Here is a 14829-nt window from a genome sequence, read left to right as displayed (position 1 = left end):
TGTATACAGTTGCAAATTCTCTCCTGATACCTTCATTTTCTCTTTAAAAATAAATAACACAGTTTAGTGCATTTGAAAATATCAATCTGGTATTAGAGCTTCACATATAAAGAAACAATCATAAGCACTGCACGTGTCTGTAGCTTCATTATAAAGAGAGCTCGGAAGCAAGGAGCATCTCCAAGGTTCTTGTGTCAGAGACGCACGTCACAAACGTGGATGAACAGGTGGAAATTCTGAATACACTGGAAATTTCCAGGCTACTAACCCTGAAATCATTTCTTTCCAAAGTAAAGTCACAGGAGTCCATGTTCAGGAGGGCTTACCTGGTAATCTGTGTTCTTGTACTGAAGTCAAGAGACCTCATTGAGCGGAGAACTTCAATGCACCCCAAGTACTGCAAGGGGAAAGAAACGCAAATCATGAGTCCGGGAGACCGAAATGAAGAGATAATTCCTAACTGCATCAAGGGTGAACCTGGAAGCCACACATGTTTCTTAAATCACATTTTAACTTCACATACATCATGAAGCTTCGTTTTCTTTCTATAAAGCAATAACTCACACCTGTGAGAAAGTATTCCCCAGTGTCTATGCTGGCACTAGACTTGACTCTTCTGAGATCCATGAGTATTTGCATTTTATTTAATAGTACATTTTCGAAGACTTTTGTTGAGGTATAACATATCCCACAAAAGGCAGAAATTTTAAGGGCATAATTCAAGTATTACTTAAACATGTACCTGTGTGTAACCACCACACAGACCCCAACATCGTATTTCTAGTCCTTTACAAGAGTCTAGAAGTTTATAATTTCTAAAGAAAGAATTAAAACACTATAATACCAACATTTTGAACAATATTAAACTTCATTACTTAATAAATATATTTCGGATTCTGTCAACAAACTCTATATACATTACCCTCATAGTTGCTTTATTTTGGTTTACCAGAAAGCCCTCTTCTGCATTATGTAACACAAACTTTCAGAAGTTTCAATTTACACATCTAAATTTGTAGCTAAATTTTTAATCAGTTTCACACATGTAAGTGTGTGTGCGTATGTAAATATATGGACATAACGAAAGCTGTAGATAAACAACTAAAATAGTAGAGATACAATATTTGTGTTCCAAAGCCCTTAGGAGTTTGAAGGACAGATGTTTTATACAAATGCCTTTAAATTTAGACTTTGCAGGAAGAGACCTCATGCTGTAGTACAGAAAAGACTGCATTTGAATTATTCAGAAAACCTGAATTGGAGCCTGACTCTGTCATATCTTGTTATGTAACTTTAAGCAAAACTTTAAAATTCTCTGAACCTAAGCCTCTATACCCATAAAATGTGACTATTGCTCCAACCAATGTGCAGTTATGTGATACCAACATCACTGCCACATCTCACAGTTCTTGGAATACCACCACCACCCCAGTCATAGAGTTACGATGAACAACATCACAGAGGTACACAAATCAGATGACCCCCAACACCGCAGAGTCTCATGATTACAATGACCAACGTCATAGACTTATGTGTATATCAGGATGAGCACCGCAGGACTATATGACTCCTAGCACCACCAAAGTTACAGAGTTACATGAATACCACATCCACCATCCCAGAGCTCCGTGAGTACCACAATGATGCCACAAGTTATATGAGAAGTAAGAACAACAGTGCAGAGTGTGGGAGCACCACCACTGCTATTACAGTTGTGTGGGCGCCATCACCACCATGGCAGGGGTATATGAATACAACAACCACTGTCACTCAGATATGTGAGGACCACAACTCACTTAGCAGAGTTATGGGATTGCCACATCCATTACTGTCACAGCATGGGGACAACACAACAATGTCCTGAGCTATGTGAGTACCACCCCCAGCAATGATACAGAGTGGAATAATTAGTATGACCCAAGTGGCAGAATGGTGTCAACACCAAAACCACTACCTTTCAAAGGTATGTGAATACGTCACCCCTGCCACTGCATTGATGCAGTTTCACATCCGCAACTGCAGACTTATGGGAGTACCCCATGACCACCATCACAGACATGTGACTATGACAAGAACCGCTACAGATACCTGAATATTAATGCCCACCACCATCAGAGAGCTATTGAATACCACAACCAAAGTTATATTATGTGAATACAACCATCACCATCACAGAGAAATGGGAATACCATGAACATTGTCACCGTTATGTGAACACCATCTGCAACACTGCAGCGATATTTAAGCACCATGATGACAACTATCGCAGAATTATCTGGATGCCGCATCCAGTCTCACAGTTGAGTGCTACCATGACTAAAGTTGCAGAACTATGTGAATACCAAATCCACCAACACTGCAGAGTTACATAAATGCCATGACGGTCATCACAGAGTTTTATGGATAACACGCATGGCTGTACATAAATATATGTATCCCCACACCACCACTGCAGTTATATAATATAGGTACCATGACCACTGTAGAATTATGTGACTACCACCAACACCATAAATACACCCACAAGCATCACTGCACTTATTTGAACCACCAGCAATAACATCTCAGATTTATGGTAAGATGATCAAAGTAATTGAAGAAGTCTGTGTATATTGTCACTGACATCAGAGTTATGTGACTACAACCAATAGCCTCACAGTTATGTGGGTACCATGACCACCAACACGGGGTTATGTGGAGGCCACACCAGCCCTGAAAATTTGTACGAATACCATGACCACCATTTCTGGGTTATGGGAAGACTATTCACTACTGCTGTGCAGAGTTATCTGAATACCACAACCACCATGGCAGATCTAGGAGAATACCACCACCATGGCCATCACAGAGACACACGAACACCATAACCATCACCACAGAGTTATGCAAATACTGTCACCACCACTGTCACAGAGCCTTGTGAATATCATGACCATGAACCAGGAGAGTTATGTGACTCTCCTGACCAAAGTCACAGATTTACATGAATCCCACCACCTTGCAATGACACATTAATTCCAAAACCACCATCATCATAGAGTTGTGTAGACACCATGACCAGATCACAGGGTTGTCCGAATTATACCATCACCACCGTCACAAGATACATGACTAGCACCATCAATTTCCCTCTGTTATTCCACTGCAGTGACAAACAAATATTGCAGGGTGGTAGGAACAACAGGTTGAGCTTCACAGACCATGTGAACACAACCTCCACCAACATTGCAGGGTCATGTGAATACAAGACCACTGTCACATAGTTATTTGACTCCACCTCCACCATCATCATGGTGGTATGTAAACACCACGACCAACCTCAAAGAGTCATGGGAACAACACCAGCAATAATGTCACGGAAGTACAACTACCACAGCTATAGATTATGTGCACACAAGCACCAGCACCATCACAGGGCTCTGTGGATACCATGACCATAGAGTATGTGAATAGACAGCCAGCGATGCAATTATGGGAACACTACCACCAACACGACCACAGAGTTGTGTGACTCCCGTGACCAACACCCCAGTGACATTTGAATTTCATCATCACCACACCATTGCAGGTATGGAATATCATGACCACCACAGCAGGCTTATACAACTACCATCACAAACTTCACAGTGATGTGGATAGCACCACCACAGTAGGAGAATTATGTGAACACCACCGCCGCCAGGGTTGTAGAGTTATGTGGAATACTGCCGCTGCACTACATGATTATGTCAACACCACGGCAAATGGGCATATCTCCACCACCACCACAGTTGTGTGGAAACCACAATGTCATAGAAGTATATGAACACCACCAACATCACACACAGCTACATATGCACCACAACCAACACTACGGAATTCTGTGAGCACCGTGACCAGCACACTTACATAACTACCCCCACCACCTCTGCAGTTGTGTGTAAATAACTTCTCAGAGTTCTGTAGGCACCACCACCAGCAGCAGCTGTGTCATTACCCCCACCGCTCTCAGAGTTATGGGATTACAGCCACCACTGCTGCCCCAGAGTTACATGAAGACCACAATGAACTCCAAGGAGTTGTACAATTACCACCACTGCCACACGTAAGTGCAAGGTGAGTGTGATGTCACAGACTTGATCATGCCCCTAAGGTCTGCAGCAATTTGCCCTCTTACTATCAACGTGTAAGCAAGCTTATGTCTATCCTTTAACACTGTATAGCATTGATCTCTGAATCTTTGACTGTCATGGGCAAAAATACTTCATTTTCTTTTTAATTTGCATTTCCCTGATATCTATAAGGATATGTGATTTTTCTCACATGGGTGTTGGCCATTTTCACTCTTTTCTTTTAGCTAACTGCTGTTATCTTTGGCCTAGTTTCTTATTATATTCCTTATCTTCTTATTGTAGATTAATGGGATGATAATCTCCTGTTCAATCATGTTTCTTTTGATGGTTTCTACATTTTACCTGACACAGTTGTTACTGTAGGAATATAGTAGTAATTCCTGTAATCACATGTCTGCCACATGTTCTGTGTGGCTCTGGAGGGTCCTGGGTTTCTCAAGGTCATGATACTCTCTCTCCTAAATTGCATTTAACAATATTTATTTATTACTTACCTATGCATTCACTTCTTTATGTTTTTAAATTTTATTTATTTGAGAGAGAGAGACAGGGCACGTGTGCATGTGAGTGGGGGAAAGGGCAGATGGAGAGAATGAATCCTCTAATAGACTCCCACTGGGTGCAGAGCCCAGTGCTGGGCTCGATCTCATGGCCCAGAGATCATGACCTGAGCCAAAACCAAGACTTGGACACTTAACTGACTGAGCCTCCCAGGCATCCCACTTCTTGTTTTTTTTTTTTTTTTTTTTAAGATTTTATTTATTTATTTATTCATGAGATAGAGAGAGGCAGAGACACAGGCAGAGGGAGAAGCAGGCTCCATGCAGGAGCCCGACATGGGACTCGATCCCAGGTCTCCAGGATCACACCCTGGGCTGAAGGCAGGCACTGAACCGCTGAGCCACCCAGGGATCCCGACATGTTTTATTTAATGTTTTTCATTTGGCTTTTTAGTGTATTTGGAGTTCATCTGTCTGTACAGAACATGGCATGAGTTAATAAAGTCAGCCTCCAGACTGACTATTATTTATGTCAGTACCACCGATCTAATAATGATTTATCCACATCTTCCTGCAGTGATGCGCCAACTTCTCGGTGTATTAAATTCTATTTTCTGTGTGGACCTTTACCTGACCTCAATCCTGTTACATTCCCTATGTCAATTCCACATCTCTTGTGTGTATTTTTCCTTAAGAACTTTAAAATCATGTTGTGAAGTTCCTCCACCCCTCAAAAACCAGATTATAATGGAAAGTTCATACTACCTTAAGAAGAACTTATATTTGCTCTTAAGTTTTTTTATCCCTAATCATAGCATTGTCTCCATTTTAGATATTTATTGCTTTTTGTAGGACTTTGTGGTCTTTATGACATATATCCTGTGCTTTTCTTCTCCAGTGTATTCCAAGGCATTTTTAAAAAATTTTGGTTACCATTGGGGGTGACATTTTGATTTTTCCATTGCACGTCTATCTGGCTTTCACCAGCAGAGAGAAAGTCTATTGATTTAGGATGTAAATAGGAAATTCAATCAATAGGCCCCAGAGATGTACAAAGAACTATGGAAACTGGACAATGGGACCCAGAAAACCTCCCAGCGGGGTTGGAAGACATACAAAAGAAACTGTAAAGTCTTGGAGTTTGGATCCAAAGCTTCTTGCATCTGCCTCATATGAATTCCAGGAAAACGAAAGAAAGAAACAGAGGAGAAGAAATATTCAAGAACACAGAAAATAAAGTATTCAGTATTAGAAACAGGAGTATCTATATTTTCAAGGCTCCCAAAAGAAATATGAAAAGACCCACTTGTGGACATGGCAGCTCAGTTTCAGGACAAAAAGAAGACCCAGAAAGAAGCATCCTGCAAGCGTTCTGTGAGGGGAAGAGACACGGGTTACTTACAGAGCAACTTCTCTTGCACACTCGATACAAGAAGACAAACACCACCATCGGAAGTCTGAGGAAGAACAGTATCGAGCCAAGAATCTTATATCCACCCAAACTGGCATTCAAGTGGGAGGACAAAGCGAGGACTCAGAAAGTTAACCACCCACAGATACTCCCTGAAAGAATTATTTCAGAAGAACAATGAATACAAAAAACAGGAGGATGTGGGCTAGGAGGAAAATAATAGGAAAGAATCAACAAAAATCACAGGTACGCCTGATGCTTAATAATTACTGACACATAAGGGATCCCTGGGTGGCACAGTGGTTTGGCGCCTGCCTTTGGCCCAGGGCGCGATCCTGGAGACCCGGGATCGAATCCCACGTCGGGCTCCCAGTGCATGGAGCCTGCTTCTCCCTCTGCCTGTGTCTCTGCCTCTCTCTCTCTCTCTCTGTGACTATCATAAATAAATAAAAAATTAAAAAAAAAAATTACTGACACATAAGTTAAATTTTTTTTTTACAGTGACAGGGAGCTAAATCTCGGAAGACCCCAACTCAGCTGGTTGGGGCAGACATAAAACAGAGGTTAGAGCTGGGGAAGCACACTGAGCACTCATAACTGCAGCAGCAAAAACAATGTACATTTATGTAACATGTAAAAAAAAAAACTGTAAAATCCATAAAAAAAAAAAATAGGATACCTGACTGCCAAACTGCGAGAGAACAGGAGGAGGAAGCAAATAAAAGCAGTCCAGCGGAAAGCCAGAAGTGCACAAATGAAAGACAGGAAAAATAGGAACAGGTCCAAACATCTCAGTAATCATAAGAATCGTGAATCGAACAAACTCACCAATTAAAAGGCAGAGCTTTCACACCAGTTAAAAACAATGTGCATTAAATGGAGTGACAAAGACTAGGCTGACAAGACAGCAGATTCTTGACAAGGCAAAGGCCAGTGAAAGAAACCAGGGCTCCAAGGGGGTGATTGTCTCATTTACGATTGTTGGAAACACAACATGAATTAAGCTTAAAAAACGTGCAAGATCAAACTAAAGAAAACCTTTAATGGAGGATGAATAAATAAAAGAAAACCTCCATCTGTGGGAAGATGTATCATGATTTCTGGACTGCAAGATATCATAGTAAACACATGCCAATTCTCTCCCAAATCAATCTATGATTTTACTGTGATGCCACCCAAAGTCCCAACAGGATTTTTTCCCAGAACTTGAAAAATTAATTCCAAGGTTGAGTCATACAGGAAGATTCTAAAGAACACAAGTAAGTTTCTGAGGAAGAAGAGAACAACAAAGAACCGGTGCTACTGACTTGTGAATAATCGTGCAGTGAGAAGGGTGATGCCACACATCGGGCCTGGGGACCCAGAGGGGCTCCCGCAGGACCAGCCAAAAGGCCCTGGGGCTGCGGGAAGGTTAAAAGTCAAACTCGAGCCAGCAGGAGGTGAGAACAGAATATGGTGAACTTATAGAAAGAGAGATATAGACAGAGCATCCCGGAGACGTGGAAAAGAGAGGAGGGAGTCTCGTCTTTGTGGTCCTGGGGATTGTTACTAAGGATGGTCGGTCTGGTACACGCATCCCCACAGACATCCAGGAACAGTTAAAACAAAGACGAAGGCCCAAGTGTTATTCCTTGGAGCCAGAGGGCCCTGGCGTCCAAGGTGTCTAGCCCTGATTCTCAGGAGCACACATGTGATGGCTTCCAGTCATTCTCCCCTGGCTCTTCCTTAGATGTGAGCTGTTCTAGAGAAATCTCTGACACTTTGTCCCTTACAAGGAGAACAGACACCATCTGTAATGCAAGGCATGTGTAGACTGGGGTGGGGGTGCAGTTCCCAGCAAGATAGAAGCTGGAAAAGAAGCAAAAGGAAAAAAATAAAAAGCAGGTTTTCTCTCATGGAGTCCCTTCCGTTTCCTCATCTCAGTGGGGCTGAGAAGACAAATGCAGACACATCTGTGGGAATCAGGGAAGAAAAGAGGCAGAGCCAATAAAGTGAATACCTGACGGGCCCCACACCCAGACAGCCTTCCCACGCAGCTGAGGAAGGCTGGGTAAGGCGTAGGAATGACACACCCTCTACAACACGCTCACCTTACCCCATCCCCAAAAATATATCCCGAAAGGATTAAAGAGCTAAAGCTAAGGAACCAACGCACAAAAGCATTATAAGAAACCACAGAATACTATTTCTGTAACAAGATCTAAAACTCAAAGGCCATGATGTAACTTGTTACATCAATAAATAAAAATACAACAATAAAAATTGTTAATTTTTATAAGAAAAGACAAGCAATGTAAATATGAAAAGGCAAGTGAAAGATTAAGAAAAATGCAATCAATTTTTTTAAATGCAGTCAATTTAACAGGGGAAAAAATTAATGACCAGGCTACTCTAAGAGTTTCTATGGGTCATCAAGTAAGCCCATCAACTCAAGAGAAAACAGTAGTCAAGAACACAAACAGGAAATCCACAAAGGAAGACAGCTGGCCAACACACCTCTGCAAAGACCAGTGATCAGAGCAATTAAAATAAACCCAAACAGAGAGTTTATTTCAAACAGGGAGATCATTTTTCACCCTGCTGAGTGGTCAAACTGGGTGAGGAAGCAGGAGAGAGGGTCCTCCCTCATGTTCCGGTAATTTGGTGAAAACTTTTTGGAAGACTCTCTGGAAGTATCTATGGAAATGGAAAACATACTTCCCTTTGACCCAGCAGCATCATTTGTAGAACTTGATTCATGTGTGAGTGCGTGAAATTGTCCTACAAAACATCCATTGCTTCACTGCCTGCACAGACTGACAATGTGAACTCCCTTCTCGAATGTTTGTCCATACGTGCACGGCCAGATACTCAGGCCCACCCAAGCTATGATTCTGAATGCAGCCATTTTAAAATCATTTAAGCTCAGAGTCTCCAGGAGACGCTGTCACTTCACCCACATTGTACTGATTAAAGCACGTCACAGAGTCAGCCCAGATTCAAGAGGAAGGACTTGCTTCACTGGGTCCACCTCTGGAGACATGAGAACAGGTGAAGAGGGAGCAGTTGCTCCACAAGGAGCCTTGGGAAGGAGGCCTTACTTCTGAGGCTTCTTCATCGTTTAAACTTTTTATAATGAGAACTTATCCATCTATTACTCATACAATTACATTTAAACACTTTCCACCAAAAAAAAGAAAAAAAAAAGATCATGCTTATAAACATGGACCTCTATGCTATGATGCAGACTTGGTTGCAAAGTGGCCACAGACATCTGGAGACTCTAACTCCAAGGGATCTGAGACCTCCCTCTTCGGCCCTCTGGGGCGTCACCTTGCTCAGTGAAACCAGCCACACCTCTCAGATGGGCATCTTTGAATTCCATCCCCTGGCCTCGCTACGGTTGGGGATGGGGATGAGGATGGGGATGGGACCCCAGCCAGGCCAGCGAGTCACAGTCCCGGGGCTCTGGCAGGAGCCCTTTGGACCATCTACCATCTAGGAGTGGCAAGGTCCCACGCAGCTTCTGGGAGCTGACAATTAACCGGAACTGCTCCTGAGCTGCCAAACTTTCCCGGCTGGAGAATGTTGGGAGACTTTATGAATCATTAACCCCAATGATTTCTACCCTCAGCGACTATTAGAAGCATCTTTATTTTTTTTAATTTTTTAAAAATATTTTATTTATTTATGACAGCCACAGAGAGAGAGGCAGAGGCAGAGGCAGAGGGAGAAGCAGGCTCCATGCAGGGAGCCCGACATGGGACTCGATCCCGGGTCTCCAGGATCACACCCTGGGCTGAAGGTGGTGCTAAACCGCTGGGCCACTGGGGCTGCCCAAGAGGCGTCTTTAAAAAGACAATAGAGTCCTAGCTTCCAAATTCTGAGGGAGAATAATTTTCTGAACTTGGCTTCAAGGCCCAGCTAACTCTACTGGAGGAGTGAGGGAAAAGTGGAGAATGCTCTCAGATACATGCAGACTCAGTTTACCACACAGGGACTCTCTCTAAAGGAATTAGTTGAGGTTGTACTCAAGCAGGAATTGAAATAAAGCCAAGACAAGGAAATGGGAAGCAATCGCCAATGAAATGGTTACGTCTATGTAGGTCTTTGGCTTGTACTTGTACTCATAGGACAGTCATCTCAAGCTAAAGCCCCGTGTCATTCTGGAAAGTGGACCAAGCATGGCGGAGGGAGGGTGGCAATGGTGGGGAATGGAAGGACATCTCATCTCCTTTGGGGGAGAACACCGATTAACTGCAGGCATCAGAGTTTGTGTTAGAGAAATACTAGTAGTTCACGTTGTATGTTACATTTTAAGGTAATTTCAAGTGGCAGATACTCAGAGGAAAGGCGACTCCTGTCTTCAGTTGCAGGGTGAATGCTGGCCAGAGCTAAGATGGAGGCAAAATATTGGGGAACAGGGCCGTGTTTTCTCCAGAAGCCGAACACGTGCCTTCCCTGTGACCCAGCACCTCCACTCCAAGAGGGACAAATCCATCTGCCCACCAAAGAAATGCACATACTCATGGTAGCAGTGTTCACGAAACCCCAAAACTGGAAGGACAATCAGGTATCCGTGATGGATAAACAAATTGCCATGTAGCCACTTGAGGTGGTGGTGGCACAGCAACCAAGACCGGAGGGCGGCAACTGCACACCACCGCTGTCCCGCAGCTGGCAGAGAAGGCCCTCCGACGGCCATTCCCCCAGTGGGCGCGGACCCAGCCCCCACCCGTGCCTGACGCGGACACGGTGAGAGAGCTTGTGCACTGACTGAGGATGCATCCTCGTTGGGATCGCAGGCGAATAAACATGAATAAACAGTCGGCCTGTGGTTCCCGTGCTGTGTGGGCTTCACACGCCACCTCCCCACCTACGCTCCGACCGCACCAAGCATTTCGTACATCCCTCGGCCTGTGTCCACATAAGTGATTTCCCCTGCTTGCAAACTTGCATCCCCTCCTCTCTTCCTTGCATCCCCTCCTCTCTTCCCCCTTTTCCAGCCTCACCAATCAGTCCCTAATGATCCCCATCAAAGATAAGACACCGAGGAAGAGCCATCCCAACCTCAGGCAGCAGCGTTCCTTAGCCCACGAACATACTTTCTGTGTTCTGCGTCCACGGAGCCCGCACCTCTGTGCGTGGAGCCTCCTTCTGTTGGACAATGTCTCAGTGCTTGGTCCGGACAACGTAAGGAAGTCTCGTTGCCAAGACTCAAAACCAAGAACATTTAAACCTTTACAGACTCTGCCATTGTCCTCCCTTCCTCCTTGTCAATTCCCTAAGACCTGGCTCGCCTCCAAAATGTCCAGTGAGTGTCCTGGGCCATTGTCCCCAAATCTAATTGCTGGCTCCAGCACCCACTTACATATTGTCATCCAGAGGACTCTGCAGGGCCATGTCTTTATCCCTGTCCACTTTCCTAATGCCTCCATGTAATGGATACAAAATGAATGTTTGTTGAATGCATTCACCAGGGGCCAACCAATGTAGAGATGCTTCCCATACACCCCCTGCCCCCAGGGCTCAGAAGTAGATGGCTTGTAACTCTTCATTTGATCATGCAGGAATCTCATGAGCCATAATTTTCTATTAACTTTTTATTTCATTTATTAGTGCCAATTTGTGCTGCTTCGTGATATGTAACGTATTTGAACGTTCTCTGTGTTTCCCTGAAGTTATTCTGGAATTCAGACACCTGACTGCTCTGGAGGCCTCTCCGCCTAGCTGAATCAGTTTGAGTGACTGACCAGGGTGTGCATTTGCAGGTTTGGAGCAGTGACAGAGAAAGGGAGGATGCTGATCCCAGTGAAGGAAGAAAGGAGCAAAAAAAGATACTATGTTTACAACAAATAGGTCTGTAATCACCTCCAAAAAAAGTTTAAAAAAATTTTTTTCAAGGAAAAACATGTAGACTATAACACCTCTGCTCTAAAATTCAATATCTCCTCTCAGTTTACAGGGGTGCATATCTTTCCCCACCTAGGGCGGCATCCTGGACATCACTGCAGGTAATTCAGTTGGGGCTACAGGTGCATCCCCAAAAAGATCAACAGTTGATTCAATTTTCTTGATTGAATCACCTGCTTAGAGTTTCCCAATGATTTTTTATAATTTTAAGATGAACATAAATACTGTGAGTTCACCACCTAGTCTCTAAATCTGAATGTTAACTGGCATGTGCCCTCTGAAGTCAAGTATACCATCATTACACAATTCAACACTCACTCAGTGTTTTCACGTGCCCTGCACTGGACACAAAAGTGAACAAGAAAAACCTCTGGCCTCCAACTTCACTCCTCTGTCTCCTGTTCCGTGAAAAGAACGAGACAACAGTTGCTGTTCTGGCACATGACCAAGCCCTGAAAAACGTGCACTTATTTGTGTATTTTGCGTGGCAGTCAGGCATGAGTGGACTCTGGACGCATACAGCCCTAGGTTACACACCCACTTCATGGTGACCACTGTGCGAGCCTTCAGATATTTCTGAGTCCCTATTTCTTCATCTGTAGAATGGGTTGACTTGACTCTGAGAAATACACAAGACGGCGTGGGTTTAAGCCAGCAGCGTTACGCTACAGATCATCGGCTCTGGTGATAGACCCCAGACTCCCAACATCCACTATTCATCCACAGCACGTGCCAGCAATAAGCATTTGCAACTGGCTTTTCGTAAAACTTGCACCAACAGACACACCCGCTCAAAGAAAGGAGCATCTTTCTCCTGCCTCTTTGCCAACTCTGCAGGATGCCATGATAGGTGATTTATTTTTCACTTTGTTATTTATCCGAATATCATAATTTTTACAATGAACTTTACCACTTCGGAAATTTTATTGACAGAGATTTTATTTTATTGACCATTCAATACCCCGTCTCTTTCGTCTCATCCAGGGCAATGTGGAAGGGTGCAGTCAGAACAGGTGCTGCCCCTTCGCCCTCCTGAGAACCTACTCACTGCACCCCTGTATCCAGAGCACCTTCATCCATCCTCATCTAGACGAACGCCATTTACATTGGGACCTCAGATCCTCCAAGAAGTCACTTAGACTCATTTTATTTAGCATGACTGCATTTTTTTTTGTGATTACGTTTTATTGAATATAATTCACATGCCATCAGAATTCACCCTTTTGAAGTGTTGAATCCCTGTCATTTTCAGGATATTCATAACAGTCGTGGTCCAACCACCACGACTGTTTAATTCCAGAACATTGTCATAAGAAGCCCGGATGGGAACTCATCAGCAGTCACTCCCCATCCCTAGCTCCTGGCAACCCCTAATCCACGTCCTGTCTCTGCAGAGGTGACGGTTCTGGACTTTCCCTATAAGTGGAATCACGCAGTATGTGTCTGGCTTCCTCACCAGCCACAATGTTTTCATGGCCCATCAATGCTGTAGCAGGTGTCATCATTTCACGTCTTTTTATAGCTGAATACTAATCCATTGTATGGACCCACCACATTCTGCTTCTCCGTTCACAGCTGGTGGACACCTGAGTTGTTTCCACATCCAGGGATGACGAAGACTTCTGCTGTGAACACCCACAGAGGAGCCTTTGTGTGAACATAGGTTCTCAGTGCTCATGGGCATAGCCCTGCGGGTGGAATCGTGGGTCACGTGGTAACTCTGTTTATACTTTGCAGGAACCGCAGGTTTTCCAAAGCAGCTGCAGTGCTCTACATCCCTGTCACCCATGTAGGAGTTCCAATTCCTGACACCCTTGTTATCACCCGTCTTCTTAATTTTAGCTGACCTAGTGGGCGTGAGGAGGGATCTCATGGTGGTTTCGATTTGCAATTCCCTGATGACGCAGAGCATCTTTTCACATGTTTATGGGCCATCTGTATGTCTTTTTCAGAGAGATGTCTATTCAATTACTTTGCTTATTTTTGAATTGGGTTATTTTTATTGTTATTATTGAAGTGAAGTAGTTCTTTATATATTCTGGATGCCAGTCCCTCATCGGACACACGACTTGCAAATATTTTCTCCCATTCTGTGGTTGTCTTTCTTTCTTCATGATGTCCTTTGAAGCAAAAAAGTTTTTCATCTTGATAACATTCAATTTATCTATTTTTCTTGCTGTTGCCTGTGCTTTTGGGGTCATATTTAAGGAACCATAGCTTAATCTAAGGTCATGAATATTTACCCTTGTGTGTTTTCTATGGGTTTTATGGTTTTAGCTCTTACATTTATGCCTTTGATCCATTTGGAGTTCATTTTTGTAAAATGATGTGAGAAAGGCTCCAACCTCATTCTTTCCCGTGTGGACACCCAGGTGTCCCACACCATCTACTGAAAAGACAATGCTCTGTTGAATGGCCTTGGCACAAAAATCAACATAAATGTAAAGGCTTACTTCTGGTCTCCTAATTCCGTTCCATTGATCTAAGTGTTGATACTTAGGCCAGTAATATATTCCTTTAGATCAGAAAATGTGAGTCCTCTAACTTTGTTCTTCTTCATCAAGATGGGTTTGGCTATTTTGGGCCAAAAATAGTATTTTTGATGTATTTTTAAAATTATTTGGTTCATGATTTAATTAAGCCTGTATTTGATTTGTTTGTTTGTTTATATGGTTAGTCTCTGACATCTTCGCCAGAACGCAGGTGCCAGGACAGCAAAGACCACATCTCTTTTTTTTATTCCCAATTATGTTGTCAGCACCTATACGGGGACTGACACATAATATAAGCTTGGTGCAATTTGTTGAATAAATGAATGAATGACCGAATATTCAATTTTGATCATGATAAATAGAAACAGCCTATATATTCAAAAATGGGACAATGTTGAAGTAAGGTAAAATACATTAATGGG

At 43.3% G+C, this 14829-nt stretch overlaps 1 protein-coding gene across 1 annotated transcript in view; it reads right to left on the bottom strand.

Annotated features, from left to right (window-relative positions):
• The window catches only part of SHC3 (SHC adaptor protein 3), a 108908-nt gene that overhangs the window by 81584 nt on the left and 12495 nt on the right, over nucleotides 1-14829 (bottom strand). Inside the window, exon 2 of the mRNA XM_072841507.1 lies at nucleotides 327-397. Coding sequence (XP_072697608.1) covers nucleotides 327-397 — 71 coding nt within the window. The remainder of the gene's footprint in view (nucleotides 1-326; nucleotides 398-14829) is intronic.

The sequence above is a fragment of the Canis lupus genome, chromosome 1, assembly GCF_048164855.1.
Source record: "Canis lupus baileyi chromosome 1, mCanLup2.hap1, whole genome shotgun sequence".
Classification (NCBI taxonomy): Eukaryota; Metazoa; Chordata; class Mammalia; order Carnivora; family Canidae; genus Canis; species Canis lupus.
Note: the sequence above shows the minus strand (reverse complement) of the source record. Positions and strands in the feature narration are given on the sequence as shown.